This window comes from Falco naumanni, chromosome 4 (assembly GCF_017639655.2).
Source record: "Falco naumanni isolate bFalNau1 chromosome 4, bFalNau1.pat, whole genome shotgun sequence".
NCBI lineage: Eukaryota > Metazoa > Chordata > Aves > Falconiformes > Falconidae > Falco > Falco naumanni.
Genome location: NC_054057.1, coordinates 100,227,127 through 100,248,299, shown reverse-complemented (window position 1 = coordinate 100,248,299; position 21,173 = coordinate 100,227,127). Strand labels below are relative to the sequence as shown.

The 21,173-nt window shown below is 43.6% G+C and overlaps 1 protein-coding gene across 7 annotated transcripts in view; it reads left to right on the top strand.

The window, feature by feature from the left end:
- Positions 1–21,173, top strand: part of SLC6A6 (solute carrier family 6 member 6) — a 121,246-nt gene that overhangs the window by 87,452 nt on the left and 12,621 nt on the right. For all 7 annotated transcript variants that reach the window (XM_040593459.1, XM_040593462.1, XM_040593456.1 and 4 more), the window contains 8 exons: positions 265–504; positions 1,100–1,234; positions 3,177–3,411; positions 8,649–8,781; positions 12,179–12,313; positions 14,236–14,339; positions 14,454–14,578; positions 19,271–19,383. In XM_040593459.1, the coding sequence (XP_040449393.1) occupies positions 265–504; positions 1,100–1,234; positions 3,177–3,411; positions 8,649–8,781; positions 12,179–12,313; positions 14,236–14,339; positions 14,454–14,578; positions 19,271–19,383 (1,220 nt within the window). The remainder of the gene's footprint in view (positions 1–264; positions 505–1,099; positions 1,235–3,176; positions 3,412–8,648; positions 8,782–12,178; positions 12,314–14,235; positions 14,340–14,453; positions 14,579–19,270; positions 19,384–21,173) is intronic.

Sequence of the window (21,173 nt, the reverse complement as noted above, 5' to 3'; positions counted from 1 at the left end):
GTCTGCAGGCAGCAGGTAGGCAGCGGTGTCAGACCTTTGTTATCCCCTACTTTGCATTGGCAGCAAAGAAGTGACTGCAGAGTACAGGGGTGGTTTGTCTCTCCTGGTCAGTGAAGGCAGCAGATTTATTTTCATATCTCAGCTTGATAAAGAGCACTGGTCTTTATGGTGTGAGTTTGGTTAAACAGTCCTTGCAGCGTTAGAGAGCTCCACCAGTAAAGGCTGTTTAATAAACCCAGGGTATTTTTTTTTTTTCCTATGTAGAAAGCAGAAATATGGCGACAAAGGAAAAGCTTCAGTGCTTGAAAGATTTCCACAAGGACATCCTCAAACCTTCTCCCGGCAAGAGCCCGGGGACACGGCCTGAGGATGAGGCAGAGGGAAAGCCGCCCCAGCGGGAGAAGTGGGCGAGCAAGATTGACTTTCTGCTGTCCGTGGCTGGTGGATTTATTGGTTTAGGCAATGTCTGGCGGTTTCCGTATCTCTGCTACAAAAACGGCGGAGGTGAGTATTTCGTTTCATTGTCATGAATCAGTCTGTCCACCTCATGCTTACTATTTTCCAGTACCTTCATCAGATTTTTCAAAAGAATACTCACACATCTGTTTTCTGCCTTCTTTACCGGTCGGTCTTCAGGAGAGATTGTTTTATTACTTAATAGTTTTTCTTAAAACTTAGCTAGAGAAAAACAACAGCAATTTAAAGTCTTATACTACTGAACCTTTTCTGCTCTTTTACTTCTGCCACAATTGAGTCTTTCAATTAAAATGCTATTAATATAGACCAGTAGGATTTCAGACCAGTGGATTTCAGAATAAGAGCATTCTGAGTCACGTGAAGCTGTTGTGTACCTAACCCCATTGTTATTGCAGATTTTCACTTCAAAAAGGTAAGAAAATGCCCTTATATACAGCTGTATGTACCCATTCTTCTTGCAGAGAGCATGAGCAAGAATTCCCCAGTATAAGATTATTATATACTGATATTAAACTAACAAATATGTTTCTTTGTTTATATATGCCTGTTACCACTTATCAGGCTATCTTGTGTAAGTTCGCTTGTTTCATCTCGATTTTGTACTATTATATTTTCTCAACAGGTGCATTTCTTATACCTTATTTCATTTTCCTGTTTGGGGGAGGTCTTCCCGTGTTTTTCCTGGAGGTGGTGCTAGGACAGTATACCTCTGAAGGTGGAATTACATGCTGGGAAAAGATCTGCCCTATTTTCACTGGTTAGTATATCTTGTTGTGCTTTACTGCTTAAAGACACCTCTGGAAACCATATGCAGCAACACTATTCCCCTCATGTCCATTAATTCAGCTATTTGCTGTAGTAATTGAGGGTATGATATTGGTTCCTGGAAAGGCAGAAGTCAGAGAGTCTGGAGGACAAAGTAAGGTATTGATTTTGATGCTACCGTCTTGTTAACTGGCAGAACTGCCGATGAGGGAAGAAATTGCATATTGTGCCTTAAAAAGGTAATTGCACATTTTGTTCACGGGTATTGGAGAAAGTGTTGTTTTGGAATGCTAGATAGCCTTAATGAAAGCATCTTCAAATTATTATTCTGGTCTGGAAGTCAAAATCTCTCTACCATGTGAAAGCTTATCATTGGCATCATCCCTCTGTTACTGACACAGCGAAAGCCTGGACTGCAGGTTTTTGGTAGGATTCAGGAATGGGACTTTCTCTGTAACTGAGTGTGTCCTGGCGATCAGGCACATTGGGCTGGTGTTATGAAGGGCCTTTGCCAGCAAATGAAGAATCACTCACTGCTCACAGGAATTACACTAATGCTGCTCTGGAAGTTAACTAGAATGAGAAATGAAAGACAGGTTAGAAAAACTACCAAGGATGCCTATTTTGTGTATAGATTACGCTTTACAGCTGGACAGCACAGGCAGAGTCATTTGGAATAATTACACTAAACAGAGCAGCGCTCTTCGAATCCCATTAGAAGGAGTGGGCACCTCACGCTGACATGTTTCTCACTCTGCCGCTGTTGCTATTCCAGGCATCTCCCTTCCCGTATGTCACCCCAAGCAGAAGTGAGGGCTTTCTCTGTGGCTCACACTCCCACTTAATACTCAGAACGCTGCTGAAGTTGATGTAATTGTGCTGCTTTAGCTCCCTTTTCTTCCTCCTCCTACTTTTATGAAGCCTTTATTTTTTTTGAGGAGGAGGAGGAAGGAATGTTCCTTGTTTAAACAGCAATCTCCCAGGCATCCATAAAGAGAAACTGTAGCTGTAATGTGACTAACTGTATATCCTGAATTAAATGCAGCTGTACAGAATAAATAGCACTTGCTCTGCTTGTTTTCACCTGGCATAAAAACAATCTTTGGTGGTAAAGATTCCTGCTGCAATAAGGTTTGAAACTGTAAAATACGAGGCAAGGTGTCCCAGGTGCTGGGGTAGCTGTCAAAGTGATGTTAAGGGGAACCTCACAGGCTTTTCATCATCTTGAATAGACTGCTCTAAGTTTTTAAAGGAAATCTTTCCCCCCACCCCCTGTTATTCCTAAATGGCAACTTTGTAAGCAGAGTTAAACATTGATCTCATAACCATAACAGTTACAAATACCATGTGTCCTTTGCACGGGTGAAACTGGGCCAGAAACAGCAGCTTTCACATTGATAGCTTTGCAGTTTTCCTTTTTAACTCATTCAAGAACTATCTTTTTTTCTTGCACGTAGGCTGAGCCGAGCCGGTCGCTAAGTGTGAGCGGTGCAGGGGCCGCCCAGCCGAGCTGCCTCCAAGGAAGCTGGCTGGGGGGCGAGCGTGGCGAGCATCAGGTTGCCCGCATAGGTACCTAAGTGAGATGTCGTAGCTCCCAAATAAGCAAAGCATGATGCCTTGACTTCCTTCTACAAAAAACTTGAAGTAGCTAGCTGAGTGTTAAATTGAGTAGACGTCCTGCAGACTTCCCCTCCGATGTCAGCAAACCATAGCCAGAAACTCAGCCCTGAGCGGCCGGCGCTAGTTGGAGGCGGTGGCAGTTCGATGCTGGTGTGCGACTGAGTTGGGATGAGTTTCCATCAGCAGGGTGGTAGAGCAGGATGCAAGTCTACAACACAGCGGGAATCGCACCAGCTCCGCGAGGTCACAAGGCGCCCTCCCAAGGAGCGGCTGTCATGTCCGCACGTGTTTCTTTTCTCTCCCCCTCCCGCCAGGAATTGGTTATGCTTCCATAGTGATTGTGTCCCTTCTGAACGTGTACTACATCGTGATCCTGGCCTGGGGACTCTACTACCTGTTCCAGTCGTTCCAGAGCGTCCTGCCGTGGGCACACTGCCACCAGAAGTGGAACACGCCGACCTGCGTGGAAGACACTCTCAGGAAGAACAAAACACTCTGGATATCACTGAATGCCACTAACTTCACCTCTCCTGTCACCGAGTTCTGGGAGTAAGTACCCCAGCTCCGTGGTGTCCTTGGGGCGCGTCGGTGGCATGCCAGAGCTCAGGCCTGAGACTTTGTGGAAGCCCAGTGGGGAATGTTAGATGGGAAAAGCAGATTGCACTGATTGTCAGTTGTTTGACCAGCGTTTGCTGCTGGTTCTCACCCACCTTGAGGCAACTGGTGAGTCTGGGAGCGGTGGAGGAAGGCGTTAGGTGTGTAACTGCATTCACCCTAGGGCGTACAGCGAGCCCTAAAAGCCCGGTGCGACTTCTGCTTTGGAAGAAAACTTGTTTCCTTCTTAGCTGGGATTCTCTGAATGCAGCAGGAGAACAGAAACAACTCACTTCAGCTGCCCTGATAGCAGGGATTTACTGAACGTAGAAACAGTGACAAATCACCAGTTTGTGGCTGCCTCTCCCTCCTTCCCAGTTGTTAGCATTTGCAGGACACTTTGTGAAGCTGTAACACGTCTCCTATCAGTCTGACAGCAATGGGAGGCGTTGACCTCAGCAATAAAAATGACAGAGGTGCTGAACGTTGTCCTGTACTGTAGGTTTCTCAGGTCATCTTTGTTATATCATTTTTCTCTGCAGTCTCTGAGGAGGCTGTTTTGCCAGACGCCCGGATTTCATCAGACTTAAGCTGCTTATTCCCATTTCTCTCTTATTTTTCAAGTTCTAAATTATATTGCATAACTTGATTTTTGAACGGGCATGACCACAAATCTCTGTGTGTTTATATAGGCATCAAAACATAGCAGCAGAGGAACACCTGTAGGGAAACCTAAATCCAAAGGATCTACAAATAGCTTAGGAGGAAACTATTATTTTTTTTTTTGGCTTGCTTAGATGGTCATTTAAGAGTAGAATTAGTTTCTGACTTAGGTTGGCTTTTTCAGTATATTTAAAGTTTGGTTTGGTCCCTGATCAACTTGTACCTACTTCTCTATTTTTAAAAAAGAAGCATCAGCCAATAGCCCCAGCAGGAATGATGTTCATGCTGAAGACATTTGGCATGCATTAGGTTTAGAAAAAAAAAATATCTTACAAACTGTGCTAAAATTCCTAACACAAGAGCCAAAAAGGGCAGATTGGATCTTGGATGAGCAGTGTGTCAGCAGGCCCTGGTGAGCAGTGTGAGAAGCGGGTGCAGGCTGTAGGAGCAGTCCTTCTCACCGTGCCATCAGCTCTGCGTTTCTACCGTGAACGACAGATACTTTCCCGGATGACTTCCTCCCTTGTAAATACGGAGGGAGCTGGGAAAAGTTTGTTAAATGGTACCTTTGGGTATCTTAGGGTAACTTAGAGGCAAGTTGCAGTAGAAGACAAAGCAACTCTCACTCCTTTGGGCCCCCCATCCCTCCCCCTTGCCCTCCCTGTTTCCGTAGCACAGCCAGAGCAAAGGCTGCTCCGCGATCTGCAGGGGGAGGCAGCTCTCCTTGCACTTTGCAGCCACTTTAACTTTTGTCCCCAAACAACAGTTTTAAACATCGTGGACTGAACTCTTCCCTGGAGTCACGCTAGGGAGGAGTTTGGCCCCGTAATCCTACTAATACGGACATACTGTCCATAGCTCAATGTTTCATCACAAGCAAAACTGCCCTTACCAAAGCAAGCTGCCTTCGGGACTTATGGCACTTACAGAACTATTAAAAATAGCTGTTTTCTCTGCATAAACAACTACCAGCGTCTTAAAGTAAGAACAGAGATCATGCACTGCTGCTGCAATAGCTTTTACACAGGGCAAGCATTTAGTATCCCCAGTTTTTCCCCAGCCGTGCTACTATTCTTTATAGTTCTGAAATTAAAAATTATTTGATGAACTTTCAGGTACTTTGCCGTTGTAGACAATGCCAGCTGCCAGCCAGCCAGCTACCCACATTGAAAGGACAAGTCAATAAATAGTCTTTAACTGAAAATATCCATCTGCTTTGTGGCACAATTAATTCCAATTTAATTCAGGGGTTTATGAGTATTTAGTTTCTGAAACCCAATGCCATTTTTATTGTGGGACATTTATGTAGTGTCCTTATCAGTATTGCTTTGTAAAACTAATGCTGCCCAGATATAATTGACCACACCGATGCATTAACCTCTTTGCATTGAGTAACACGTGTCCTTCTCAGCCCGGCTGGACATACAGTCCAGCCTGACATTTCGGTTCATTTGAATTAATGTTCTGTGCAAATCACATGCTTGCCTGAGCAGTGATAAGAGGGGGTTAAGCAGATCTGGCTTTGTATCAGGAGACTTACCTCTTGGTATCACATGCTTCAGCTCTTATTTCTGAAGATCTGATTTTAAAGTCCAAAACCTTAAAAGCTCACTCAGATATTAATACATACAGGGTAAGTGCTACAGGGTAATTATGGCTGAACAAAACCTCTGATTGTCTGGTGCTGGCCAAGTGTTTATAAATATTTGGTAATCAGCAGCCTTCATTCGTCCAAATCCCAAGAAAGACCATCACATGCTAATGGCATGTAATCCCCAAAGGGAGCAACATAAAAACTAAACAAAATCTCAGGCAGCTGTCTCTGCCTTTGGGGGCAAACTTGAGAGTTTTAGAAATGGCTTCATAGCCTCCTAATATTCTTCTGGTACAGCTGCTTCAGCGTTAGTTATTCTTGTCCATCCAACACAAAAGGGTGCTTCACCTTAGCGGGTATGAGAGGTCCTGCCTGCATTCACTGGATAACGAGCTGGAATACCCTTCAAGGGTTGGATAACTCCTCACTTTATTTTTGTTTACGTTCTAAAGCCAGCTATGGCTCCTATTACATTTCCATATTGCACATGACTAGAACACACTAGTGTATGGTCAAGGTCCAAGAACTCTTGTTTACAACAAAATCAGCCCCGTCCTGTTGTCCCATTGATTATAGGTGAGTGATAGTTAGTGACAGCGTCAACTACAAATTAGAATTGATAACAACTTCATGCATAAATGGCGTGAAGTTTGTTGAGTGGGCTTGGCTGAATCTAAGCAGTGGTGGGCTGTGTAGCAGACCCGAAGAGCTGTCAGCAGAGCCCAGTTCATGCTCCTTCCTGAATTTGAATTTTCAGGGTATCACAAATCCGGGTTGAGACCTTCTGCTGCAAAAATATGTTGGGTTAGATTTCATGAAACAAATTTAATGCTGAGGCTCCCCTGGTAATTCTGAGTGGATTCCCTGAGGTCTTTATGAGACGAGATAACCCAGGACAGAGAAAGCCAGCACATCACTTTCTGAGCTTGCTGCCATCGTAGAAAAGTAGCCTATCTGGCTCTCAGTAGCCCGCCGGGGTGCCCTCCGAAAAAGCTTGATAGCATTGCTGGGGCAAACTCTAGGTGAGATGACCACTTTTTTGTAGTTCCCTAATAAAAAGCAAAGTTGTAGCTAAATGCATTAATAGAGCTCCCTATTCCAAAAGGCATTTGCAGTTAATTATTCATGGCTTCCTGAGAGCTGCTCTATAGGTTGCCCTTTTAATATGAACCGCCCCTTAGATTGGAAAATTGCCAATTATTTTTTAAAAAAAGCCACAAAAGGTTGCAGCTGAACTTTGTCATCTTATAAATGTATTTTCTTCTTTTGTATAGACGCAGCAGGTTTTTCCCTGGTTTCTTTAGGCTCAGGTGAACCAGGGCTGCAACTTTATGCCAAATATTCATTACTGAGGGGTTTCTCGTAACTGTTGAATAGCTGTGCTGATTAGGGCAGACTTACTGTGTCTGGTGCCATTAGTCCTTTTCCCTTTACACACACGTTCAGAGAGAATAAAGCATTTGGTGTGAGAACACATTCACACAGGTAATCCGAGTGAATTTGGCAAAGAGATGCAAAAGCAGATGGATGAGGGTTTCAGTCCTATTAAACTGGTTGATCCAGGGTTTGTTTTTTTCAAAAAACTAATTGCAGATTTTCCATTGGTGATTTCATTCGCTATTATTTCCATGGTAATAGCAAGGGAAAAAAAAAAAGTTTAATTAATTCAGGGGAAAAACAAACCTCAGTGATCTGTCTTGTGCTGGATCCCCATGCAAAGCTGCACACACCACACTTGTGGGCTGACCCTGGTACCCCAGGCTGCTGTCGTCACTGCTCTCCATGACTTCGGTGGAGGAAAGTGGCCGGTTTTTATAGCTGTCTGAAAATAAAATTTAATTAACAATTTGTTAGGTAGCAAGTTCATTTCGCTAGTCTTGGGGCAAGGCATTTCTGTGGTAATTGAGGTCAAACTTCTCCTCGACTTTAAACAAACCTTGCAGAAACTCTTCAGAGTTCAGTAGGTTCATTTGCCGAGGAGTTTTAGCGAAGTGAACAGTAAAGAAACAGTTTGTTCTTTCATTTGACAAATGAAGTAAGTATCAGGTATGACCAGGTCTGTCCAGAATGTGAGGACAGTGTGTGTTGTATGACATTTAAAAAATAGTTTAAAATCTTTAATGATGACCTATGGCAATTGCTAAAAGAGAGAAGCCTTAACAATTTTTTTCCCCTCAGGATCAGAGGATTTTGATGGTGAGATGTTGCTCCCTTAAGACTCAGCTTAGGAATTTCTTTTTATTTATTAACCTAAGTGACAGAATAAAGTTTACCAAATATCTGGAGTTAATTAAACAAGACCCTGGCGGCGGCAGTGCTGAGGGCAGACGGCAGCGCACCCGGGCAGGGTTTGTGTGCGGGAGGCCGTGGGGGGAGACTGGATAACGGCTCCAGCCTTCACCCTGCAAAGATGTGCGGCATGACAGTTCCCTGCATTGCTGTTCCCCTTTCCTCCATGCAGCAGCCTTGCTAATGAACTGAAAAGGAGGAGAAACACATGGATGCAGGCCAGTTGCAAGTGTCCGTGATGGACACATCATGTGCAATGCCGCCGTGCGGCTTCAGAGCCAGGGTCTGTGGTGGCGCCGGGGTGAGTAGATGTTGCATCTTCCAGGGAGCAAATGTGAAAGCCTCACTGCTTTAGACATACTTTCTTGTTGCATGTTGAGGTGGTCACGGGCTGCTAAAAAGAGCTTAAAATGAAATGCTGTGCCATATATTGAATGAAACAGCGCCACAGACCTCAGGAACATGTAGGGCTGCAAAGCTCAGCTTTGCTCACATAAGCCATGCTGACTTAGCAAGCGGTGTTCAAAGGGCAGGGATCTGCCCGTGCATCTGCTGCCCTGCACACCACTATATACTCTTCACAAACAGATTCTGCATCAGCTGAGCTCCTACATCTCTCTTGTTTTGTTTCCTTTCATATATTCAGGCGCAACGTACTGAGCTTGTCCTCGGGAATTGAAGATATTGGTATTATCAAGTGGGATCTAGCACTGTGTCTTCTCCTCGTCTGGGTGATATGTTTCTTCTGCATTTGGAAAGGAGTCAAATCCACTGGGAAAGTAAGTGCTCTTTTACCCTTTTTATAATCATTGCAGTTAGCAGATATTAGGAATACTAAGTAATTCTGCTCTTAAAGGTATTCACCGTTTCCTGGAAAAAAATACGTATTTTTGCACTGAATAAAAGAGGGATTCAGATTCAGCTGACTTTCAAAAGTCATTGCCAGTGCCCAAAATGCCTGTGAGTCAAGAAGCCATCACTGGAATGGCATCAAGAATCAGATACAAGCGTAGTTTGGGTACCGCTTTGCCTCTTTGAGAATAAGCATCAAACTAATACGTGTCCTGAGTGTGGAAGGTCTTAGGCTTGTGGTGTGTGGTGCTCTGCACTTCCTGTCCGTGCTTTCACATTGGCCAAGTTCATCCTCAGTGCAGCCGGGTAGATGTTAACATAGCTGTGGTCAGGATGTTTTAAGTCAGTGGAAACCGGTGGATGCATAGCATTTTTGAAATGCCACTCACTTACAGAAGACCTCTGTGGCGACACGGAAGACTAAACTTAGGTACTCGTTTAGACACACTCTTAACAGAGATCCTGGGTAGTTCATGGTTTTGGTCTCATCGTGTGCACTTCAGAATCATGTTTTTCTCTCAAGGGTAGCAGTTAATCATTCCTGAATTGCACTCCAGTGCAAGAAGCAAATTACAGCAAATCTCAGCCATTCACTTAACAGCATGAAGTATCTTATTTCCTCTTGCATACAGTAGAGTTTTTAAACCTATTTTCGTCAGAAAAGGCTTTTGAAGCTATTGTGTATGTGTGGCTCTTAGCTTTCAAACCTGTTGGTAGAGGCAGTGTTTCAGATGAGTCTAATAGAGGTAGAGAGGTCTCAAGATAGTAAGTCGCAACATGTTTCTTGCCAGCTAGGTGTAAGGGAGTGACCTGGTGAGTGTCCTGCCTGAGAAAAAGCCCACAGCATGAGACCAGCTTTTATCAGCCCCCAGAGAAGTCAGGAGTGAGCAATTGCAAACGCCTCAGCTGCAGAAAAAGCATCATTTAGCAGCTTTACCTTGTTACGCACTGCAGAATCAACCAGGAGACAAAATTCCGTAGGAAACCAGACCTCATTACTTCCACTGTTGACTAAACTACTTGCTTCACTATCGCTTCTCTCTTGCTTTCTGTGATTTTTATCATGGAGCTTTATTAAAATCGTGCTTGTGCCTTACCCTGGATTCCCGTCAGCTTTGCCCCAAAGAACAGCTTCCCCACCTCTAAAGCACACATTGACAAACGTGTTTGCTTCTCTGTTCCCTCTGATTGATGTGACCCGATGAGGCGATTGTGTCAGTTTTATCGTAAAGTTGAAGGCAGTAAATCTCCCGCGGTAGCCGAGCGGAGCTGAGCATTTCTGCAGTACCTTTTGCAAGCCTGGTATCTGCTCAGGAAGGGTTAGGAGAGCGCCGAGGGATTTTTCTGAGCTCCCTACGGTATGCTATGTCAAGCCCCTGTGAAGGTAAAGAGATTGAAAACAGGTCTGTTAAAATCAGTTACCTAAAAACTCGTGTGTTGTGGAAATCCAGCAAAATGGTCTCGTCTCTAAGACAAGGCGGTCGGTAGAAATTAGCTGCCTTCTCTCAGCAGCATCTGAGCTCGTGCGGGTGTGGAGCCAAAGCCCAACAAAACCATTGGAAAGTCTCTAGTTGACTCCATTAACTTTGGGGTCAAAAAAAAGTAAACTGTAAACTCTAATGGAGGACTTGAATTAGTTGGGAAGTCTAGTTTACTTTAGTAGATGGTTGTTTATAGCACTTACCTGCTTTCCAGTGTGTTAATGGCTCTTTGGAGAGCGGAGGGGAAAAAAAAAAAAAAAAGACATAGTTTTTAGACCTCGTAGTAGCGTAGTGGACAAATAAACATGAAATCATGAGGAAAAATAATAGTTGTGCTTATGCTTTGGATAATGTGCGTGATCTTAAAAATTCCTCCAGCATTACAAGAGAATCTTTACCTGCAGCGCAAAGGCCACTTTCTGAGTGTGTACTCCGTTCCTGCAAATATATCAAGACCTATATTTTTTTGTAAGAAAACTTTGATTTTTCATAGGCCTGGCTTATATTAAAAAAAATTAGAAAGCACAGAAACCCCCCTTTTATCCTTCTGGTTTTAGTAAAACTGGGCTAATGTGTAATATTATTTGTCAGTGGAAAATATATAGGAAATTCAAGAGAGAATAAAGAAGGATGTGTATGAGAAGATTTCCTTTCATTTCATGAAATCAGTCCAGCTCTGTGAATTATTATGGCAACGCAGGCTTTGAATTCTCCTCGTTACTCTCAGAGGACACACTTAAGAAGAAAAATGGTGTATCTGGGGAGCTTTGCTGTAGTTAAACAAATCCTGGAAAACAAAAATACATTTTAACTCATGGCAGCAAACTGTAATTACCTGGGGGAATCATCTTACTCCGTGAAAAATGCCCTTTCTTGGACAGTAGTGATTCTTGATGGTAACACAACAGTTATATAAAAAATGAGAGAGAGCATTGATTAGGGAAGAAAACAAAATGTTAGAGGTCAAAAAGTGTGGGTCTAAAGATAGAACTGTCCAAATACAAGCTCAATTAACCCTCGCACTGGAGATTAAGGCAAAGGGCTCTTTCATCAGATGAATGAGAAGATAACAAGAAGAGAAGAAGTAGGCTGTTATTCAAAGAGAGTGGGAATAGAGGTTAAAGATAATGAAGACATATTCTCAAACAGGATGAATAGAGCCTTAGTTTCCAATAATGATGTTGCTGAATAGGCAGCAAGGGCACGAATGAAGTTATGGGACTGGAAATTACCACTGCTGAGGCTGATGCCAACCTGAAGGGTTTCATGTGTTCAGGGAGGTGGGAGTGGAGACACAGGAGCACGGAGCAAACCATCTTCATCTGTGAGAGGAGTGCCTCCTGGAATTGTCTGTAGGAGCAGTAGCGAGGCTGCACAGCAAGGTCAGAGGTAGCAGCAGAGCTTGCAAAAGGATTTAAAGTTTTTAAGTTCAAATAAAGAATGAGGTAATGCTTCAGGCGCCCTCAGTGAGGAAATCTCTTCAGCTTCCCTGGCAGAGGTGCGCTTGTTATGTGAGGAGGACAAACTGGGCAAAGGCAGAATTTCTAATGAAAGTCATGAGTTGTATAAAATCCTGCATGTTCTTTGCCCGAGTGACGTGTCCACTGTGGGGGCCGGGGGCTCTGGAGGGATTAATGAATCTGCATTGCCTGCAGGCCTGAAGCAATAAGGTGGTAAAGACCATTAAACTAAAAGTAGACACAGAAACTCAGGTCAGGTCTTTTTTAGGTGTGAGGAGGGCTTTGAATTTGCATCGCTAGATCTCTTTTGGTTCCAGAGGTGTACCATTGACTGCCACAGACTAAACATACCTTTTCTTTTTCTTTTTTTTTTTTAATGCCAGGTAGTATACATCACTGCCACGTTCCCATTCATTATGCTCCTTGTTCTACTTATCCGTGGTGTGACCCTACCTGGAGCTGCAGAAGGCATCAAGTTTTATCTTTATCCTGATATCTCACGGTTAGCTGACCCACAGGTACAGAACCAGGAGTGGGGAGCGGGATGATTTCCTACACAAAGGGGGATGGTGGAGGGGGATGGTGGTGATGTAATGGCAATAGATAATTTTCTTCCATGCTCTTTAGAGGTCCATTTATAGCGTGAACATTAATGCTGGGTTATATTTTCCAGAGATCTGCTTGAGAAGGTCACTGTTATATGTGTTAATGCGTCTTTCCATGTGTATGTATGTGTGTGTATGCGTGTGTATTTTTTTTGTGTCAAAGGACTCTGAGGCTGTAGACTGTCCCGTTATACAATCTCAGCTTTCTTGTTGGTAAGGTAAGGGAGATGCGTTTGTTTTTTTTTTAAATGAGGATAGTCTTTAGTTTCAAAGGAGAGACACGTGACCTTCACAGATGGAACAACAAGCGACAACTGTGAGTACCAGTGTCACTTAACTCCCACTGCTCAATAGGAGGAGATTGGGAAAGAAGTGAATTAAATAATGGAAGAATGAAGACCCATGCAAAGGTGGAGAAAATGCTTTCTGAGGCACAGGAACTACGATTCACTTAGCCCTGGCTAGTGGGAGCTAGGCTTACTCTTTGTGTACAGGCTGCAATTAAATGAAGATTGCTGTCTGCGCTCAGAGTGCAAATGTGTCACAGCAGACCAGCGTCATTTCAGCCAATAGTGATCTGTGAGAAATGCAAAAAACCCGCAATACCCTCCAAAAGAAGAAAACAAGGGATCCTTGAAAGTAACAAAATGTTGCTCACAGTGAGAGGAAATAATGTCTGTCTTTGCTATTGCTTTTTAGTGAGTATTTGGTTAAAATAAAATGCCTATGATAGCTAAATAACTGAAGTAGGAAAAGTGTAATTGAAAGAAATATTGTGGAAATTTGGTTCGTTCTCTAGTCTTGCCCTCTTTATACAAGACACTCTCTTCACAGGAGACATTACATTTTATGAATTAATCTTCTTTTATGGGTCTCTATCATTTTCATGATCTACTATTAGCCCTAAGCCCAGAGCATCAGCAGATAATGTAGAAGAGATTCATGCGAGCAGGCAGGCCCCCTCCCAGGGTCTAGCAAAAGCATCATCTCCAAGGAAACACCAGTCAGCAAGGTGCTGGAAAGCCATGGTGGGAGGGAGGAGGTAAAGGTCTAAGGTCTTAATTCTCACTTACTCAGGCTCCTTGGTGGTTTCTACTGGTGTTAGCAGACGTGCGTTAGCAGAAAAAAGGGAACAGATTCAATGGATGCATTTTGATAGCTTGCTATGCATTTACTAACCAAGAAGCTGATAGTGTACTGTTAGTTCACTGTGTATATGCTTTTTTAATGTAATCAGAAGAAAAAATCATGAGACCGAGGTCAGATACATATCTTACAAAGTGCATTGTATTTTGTTTGTTTTCCCCCCACCCCTATGGCTTTTATCTTGCATTTGAACAGGTACAAAAACAACCAGAAAGACAGAAAAATAAACAAACCAAATACACAAAGCTGTTTCTCAAGCTTTTCACATCCTCAGTTTAGTGACTGGTCGGCTGATTCTAACTGCAATGAGTTACAACAGAAATGAGCAATGTTATAAATACTTTTGCATTTCCTATTGCGCTGAAACGCATTTATTGTTGCGCCAACAGGAAGGATCAGCTGAATGACTAAGAAACGAGAAATACTGAGCATCTCTGGGGAGGGGATACAGGAACTGTGGTAGAGATTATGTTCTTGTGGGCTCTTGACACTAACAATTTTCTTTTCCTGGTAAAAGCCAAACTTGCAAATGTGATGTTCTCTTTCCCTGTCTCCCCAACCCTTTAGCTATCACCCTCAATGGAAGCAATTTTTTTTTTTTAATTTTGCATAGTTTGATCTGTGTGTTTGTGTTGAGTGTTGCAATGCAACGATACCGGTAATAACAGTCTTTCCATCTTTCCCTTCAGGTCTGGATAGATGCAGGGACACAAATCTTCTTCTCATATGCAATCTGCTTAGGAGCAATGACTTCCCTGGGGAGCTACAACAAGTACAAATACAACTGCTATAGGCAAGTTTCCATCCAAGGGGGTTTAGTGTTTTAGCTAAATGATGTAAATAAAGTAGGGACAATGGGTTAATTTTTTTTTTAATTAACTTGCTCCATGACATATGTGTGACTTAGGGACTGTTTGCTGCTGGGATGCCTGAACAGTGGTACCAGTTTTGTGTCTGGCTTCGCAATTTTTTCCGTCCTGGGCTTCATGGCACAAGAGCAAGGGGTGAACATTGCTGATGTGGCAGAGTCAGGTACGATGGTATTGGTGGCAGTGGTGGTGGGCACTGCCGCCTAGCGTGTGAGCAAAGTTCTGCAGACTCAATCAGCTAACATCTAAGCAATAAAACCAGAACCAGATATCCCATAATCTCCAGAAAAATAAGCACATTGTTGATTTGGGCTTTGATCTAGAGCAGTGAGGGTCAGCCGGGGTTGTATTGTTTACTCTGTCTTGATTAACAGGGCAGCGAACACATTTCCTAGAGTGTGCTAATCCATTTGAGTTGAGATTAGAGTTAAGATAACCACACCATTATCTAGGGTCCAGAAGGTCATTGATTTGAGAATTTATTCCATCCTTCTTTTCAGACTACCTTTATTTTAATCCAAATAGCCAGTATTTATGTATTTTTCATAGCTCACTTTTGCTTGCTCACAGCGCAGTGCTGCAGTGGGAATGTTGCCTTGGCCTTTTGAAGGGATATGCACTCTTATATTCCAACAAATCTCACTGAAAGGCAAGAGAAGTTGGAGAGCTCCATCTCCTGGGTTCTGTGGACCATTTAATCCTCAGGAACCCTAGCTGTTGCAATCCTGCCTTTGTCCTCTGTAGCTTCAGGGTGAGGTTGACAGAACTGTGAGAAGTCCGTTTTGAAGCTGGATGTCCACTTAGGTTCCTCCCTTACTTCGGAAGCGTTCTTCCCATTAACACTCAGCTATGCACATGCGCCTGAAAAAGGCTAAATCCTCATAGCATGTGAATGTATCTCAGACAGAACAGATGACATTTTTTCCTCTGTGCATGTCTTGTCCATGAGGGCAGGTGTAACCATGTGTTTTCCTGTAGAACAGACAGATTAGGTGGGAGTTACCATTTGAAAGTAATGAGTCCGGTCTCTGCAGCCATGAGGCTGAAACTTAATCAAATTCAAGTAGTAATAATGTCACCTGAGTGCACTTTTGGCATTTCTTTCTGACATTTTTGAGCAATTTTGATTTACCTGCATAGCATTTGAAAGCTTTCCTCTGCAAACATGCCATTAAAAAGAAAAGGTCAATATATCTTCTAATTGCATGGCTCTGGGAGTTAAGTCTTTAAGAAAAATATCTCACTTTGCAAGGGCTAATGAAAAACTAATGACATTGGTGGCACCACTGGATTCTTGGGTAGTTGCAATTGGCATACCTCTCGCAAGTGCACTTGGTTAACGGTCTTGGCCATAATGCTTATTTTGATCAGAGGTTGATTGTTTTGTTTGAAACCAGGAACCGAGGGAATAATCCTATTGAGTGAATCATAGATAGCCCCCTTTTTTTTTAAATATGTAGCTGGATCATTTCCAAGAGTAGCATTTTTAAGTATTTCCACAGTAGGTTTTTATCTGGTCAATATTTATTCTGATTTTTATTATTAAATCTCTGATAAACAGGCAGCTATATTCCCGTTGCTTGACATTTTTAGAATTAGACAGTTCTATAATAACACTGGATTATTAAGTAATGTTTAAATACAAATTAAATAACAGTGTTTACACAGCATTTTTTCAACAGCTCAAAAAGCATTTTTTAAAGGAGGGATTTTATAGCTTATTATAGGGACAGCAAGGGCGCTGACTAGCTTCTGAACTAGGCTTTCCATTTCTTGTGTATTTTGTTGTCAATTCCTTCAGGTTTTCTCCTTTCCTTCAGTTCAGCCCTAGTCACTAATGGCCACAGATTGCAACCATCCCACTGTTCCCTGGGTTGCCCATCATCACTGGCTGGTCTTTGGCTAAATACTAAGGGACTTTTTTATATGACAGCAACATTACCAGAATTATCCAAAATTACTGAAACCACTTCCCATGGGTTGCCTCGACGCATTTCTCAGCAGAGGTCAAGCACAGAGCCACTGGTGACCGCTTGGTCCCCCTGGGATGAGCATCCCAGGACCCCCGGGGAGCCGTGGGGGGAGCTCTTGCTACTGCCCTGCTGCTGCCTTCTCAGCACAGAGGCATTCAGCAGGTGCTTCAGCCTCTCGGGTTTTGGCCTTGCGTTTTTTGGGTTCTTACGATACAAGGTCCAAACTCTTCCCCTGGGTCAGGAAGGAGGTGAGCAGAGGCACTGCCGCTTGGCCATAGCACTGGGCAGAGGACATTGTCCAGGGGGCCAGGACCTCCTGCTCCCCCTGCCTCTGCCCAGTGAGTTAAATCCTTCCTGCCCTATGCGTGACACCAGTTGTTTCCTTGTTTGCCCTCCTGCAAGCCAGGGGAACGTCAACAAAATTGCTGACAGCAGAACCTCATGGCCACATTTTTTAGCCATGCCAAATTCAGCCTTGGTGCAACGTGCCCAGGGGACAGTTGTCAGCGAGGGGTGGCTCCCGCTCCAAGCACTGGTTGCTGCTGGCCTTCACTGGCTTTAATAGGTTTGCACAACAGCTAAATTAGACCCCTCTAACTTGTCAATGAAAGCAGATTTTTAATAAATAGTGCTTGATATTTTTCAGAAATACTTCTAAAGGGAGAAAGGAAAGCAGTGGAGGCTCAGCAAAGCTATAGCGAGCCCTGTCTGGAAGGAATACTTTACTGCCCGTGCAATTTGTAGCAAAGTTAAAACAGCACAAGATTTGCCTTTTTTTAAAAAAAATAATCCCATTTGCAACAAATTCGGCTTAAGCAGGCCTGACTATAGTGCCTTAGGATTCCTGATGCCTGCGCATCAAATGGCCGGCGTGGGGGCTGGGCTGGGCTGGGCTGGGGCTGGGGCTGGGGCAGTCCTCCTTAGCTGTGAGTAGCAGCCACAAGTGCTGCACTTTGGCAGAACACCCTCCAGAGCGACAGCGTTTCAAATTAAATATGATTTTTAGATTATTTACATTCAGTCGCAGGGATGCCAGGAACATTTTCTTTCACATGGACTTATCTCTTTATATTTCAACACTTAGTTTCAAAGGAAAATCAAAGCCAGCGCAGGGCTTAGGACACTTGGTGTTTGATGGTATCACAGTGCAAGGACAGGTTCACGGGCCAAAGCATACAGAATTGCAGCAAGTTTTGAGGAGAGCAGTTTTACATCTGTCTCATCAATTTGAACAGATCAGCTGCAAATGCCATCTGGTAGCAGTTCTCCCTCAGGGATGATCTACTGTATTCACTGAATTAAGGGGAAGGAAGCAAAGCCCCCAAAATTTGAGACATTCACCAATTTTTTTGGTACCTTCTGTCGTATAAAATCTTAGTTGTGTTTCATTTTAAATAAAATTAGTTGTTCGATTGTTGGCTAATTTGTATTTATTTCTGTTCAAATATTTTCAGTGACTTAAAGTTTTCTTTAGTTTGAAAAAAAAGTCATCTTTTTTTTACCTCTTTCTCTTGCTTCTTTTTCCATCTTTCTTGTTGGAAAGGAAAAGTGGGAGGTAGGAAGAGCAGCGTTAGAGATTTTTCTGTACAGATCAGAGATAAGATTTCCATCCCCACACTGCAGCAGTTTTAAAAAATTCCTTTTCCCATTGAAAATTATATGAATCCACTTCTAAACCCTGGAAAATGCCAGTTTTCAAGGCTCCTTAAAGCAAACAGCCAGGCATTCCTGGTTTTAATCTGATTTTAAATCTGCCCTCAGAATTTTTTTGTTGGCTTCACCAAATTTCTGTGGCCACTCTGAGAGCCTGCCGTAAATGCCAGATTGCCAGTGTTCCTGTCTCCCACTTGGAGAGGGCTCTTTCTCTCTCAACAAAAGCTCTCATAAGTGATAGCTGGTAGCACCTGGCTGCAGATGAGAGCACCTTTGGAGATCAGCATGCGAGAGCACCGCGTGTGTGCTCAGGGTGTGGGTATGGGTGAGATGCCATCTGGTCCACGGTGCGGAAAAGACCCAGTGTAGTGACGAGCACTCACACACAAGGCTTTGGTTTCCAGAGCAGACGAGCCGGGTAATTAGTCCCAGCCCCACTGATGCTCCCAGACTGTTGCAATCCATCCTGCAGCTGGGGCTGGTGTTGGTCATGTTCAGTGTCACTGTGGCAGGTCTGTGTAGGCTGCCTGATAGGGGCAGATGATGTGACAGCGTTGGGAAGCGATTTTACACAGAGCGATTTTACACAGTTCCTAACAGCAGGAGGCATTTTTTTCAGGGACCACAGATGATATAACTAGGGGTAGCCTGATCAGTGCAGCACTGAGGGTTTGCAGAACTGAAGGAGCAGACTCCTGGAGTGCAAACCTTGCTCTAGAAAAGCATGCTGGGTTTGGAGGTTGCATACAGAGGGAGGTAATGGTTGCATTAGTGAGGATCCCGGGGAATGTTTGGAGCACTCCGAGTCCCCTTCCCTGCATGCAACAGAGTTTCATCATCATCATCTTCATCGTGGCCATGTGGGCTAGCAGTGGGATTCTGCCATTCCCCTGGGTCACCCCTTCTCCCCCCAGCCCCCAGTACTGTGTCCATGCAGGGCAGGCGTTAGACCACCTCCATTATTGGCATGTTTGAGACAGATGTTAAAACTGGTGATCTGTTAGCAATGGCCTCGGGGGTTTGCCTGTGGTTTCTGCTGTAGTCATGCGTGCTTCGATTTCAGATAAAAGAGCCAAACTGTTTCACTTCTGGTATTTCCAGCCGCGTTTGGATTTATCTGAACGGAACCAGGCATTCCTGCATTTGAGTGTGGCTACCTTTACCAAAGAGCTGGTACTTACTATTTCTCTTCCCTTCCCTTCCCCCTTTCCTATTTTCTCTTTCTCTAGGTCCAGGCCTGGCCTTCATCGCCTACCCAAAAGCTGTGTCCATGATGCCGCTGCCCACCTTTTGGGCAATCCTTTTTTTTATTATGCTTCTGTTGCTTGGACTGGATAGCCAGGTTAGTACGATGGGTGGGAGATACGTGGCTTATTGTATCGGCACTGCTGACTGAGGAAAGGTGCTTGTACAGGCAAGAGTTAAGAAGAGAATACCTCTAATGCTGCTTAAGAAGAATTCATCTGGGTTGCTTTTTAGGGCAGGGGCTGCACTTGATGCCTGGTGACTGTGGGTTTGCGGTATGATGTTGCTCAGTAAGACATTGTCATCAGGAGCTAATAGAGCCAAGACTAGGGCAGTCCTCCCTAACCTAAATATGACTTTCAGTCTGGCCACAAAATACTGCTGTTTTGGTTGCTGCGATGCAGTATTTTCCTACTTTGGGGAAGAGCTTAATCATTTTAAAACATAAAAGACTGCAGCAATCCGTTCTGCAGAGTACTTTCTGCCATTGCGATCACCTGCAGTGTGTAAACACCATCATTAAAACACTCCATAAGAATTAATAACCACTAGGAACGCAGGCTTTGATAGTTACAAAGTGCCAAAAAAGAAAAGTGAAGCCATCATGAAGCACAAAATGTTTTCTACAGTATATCCAGGGTGGCTTCATGCAAAGTCAAGAGGACAAAGCCGCAGCCTTTGTTGGTGGCCTTGGGCTCGGAGGTGCCAAGCAATGTGGGATCCTGCTGACTGTCACGTCACCAGCATTCAGTCATTCACGTCATTCAGCACCTCCAAACAGGCCAGAGAGCGTCTCAGGTTCCAGCTGTACTAAATATATAGCACACGTTGCCATTAATTAGTGAGCATGAAAAACTCAAAAACTGCGGTCCAAGAAGTTAGATTATTTTTTCCTAGTGGTTGCTTATAGGAATGCTGGACTAAATACTGCCAAAGAACCTGTAAATCATTTCTAGATAGTCCACTTACAAGGAAACATGGGTGACCAGGGATTATGCAGTAACTACACATTCAAAATTGCTGAAGTTTTCAGGGCAACAGGCAGCTTTCTGCACTCAAATGGAAAGTCACTAAGTTTATATAAAAAAAAATAAATTGGTAAGGATTAAATGGTCACTTAGCCTAAACGCTATCTTGTATGAGGAGAGAACTGTGAATGGATTTTTACCCAGTTGTTGTGTACTTCATCTCTTACATTTTTATATTCCGTTTGCCCTAAATTGCTTTTTATGGTTTAGTCTTTGAACTCTAGTGAGCAACTTTCGATCACTCCAAAGTAAATGTAGACGTGCCCGATGCTGTGGTTCAACAACCCTGTGCTTATGCAAATTGGAAGCTGTCTAGTAATTTTAGAAAGCTCCTCGCTGCGTAGCGTGATTAAAACTAATTGGAGTGCTTAATTTCTCTCCTCCACCCCTCTGTTTTTTTGGAGTGCAGTCAAACAGGTTTCTGGAATGCTGGTGCAGTTTAAGATCAAATCAGCCCAAAGGAAAGGGTTGCATTTAAAGAAAACCAGTTTTACAGAAGTCAAAGTAACAAGACAGGAGGCAGCACAATCCAAAGCGGAGCTCCGGCTTGTGGTCAGAGGGGGGAGAGTTGTTACAGGGCACTTGTGGGCACACTGTAAGAGCAATACAGAGACTGGCTAGGAAAAGGCGGCTTTCCTTGAGGTAATGCTATTTCATAGACCCCCTGTGGTAGCTCATTAGTTGCAAGATGATGTAGCCACTTGAAATGAAGATCATTTCTACAAAGGCAGCCTTGGTTCTCCATGGTATCCTCATGTCTTCGGTGAACTTGGTGCTTACGTACCTTGCCAGGCTGAATAAGCCTTTCTTTGGATTTGCCTGGGGGGAGTTCAGGAGTTGCTTTTCTCAATGGGTGAAA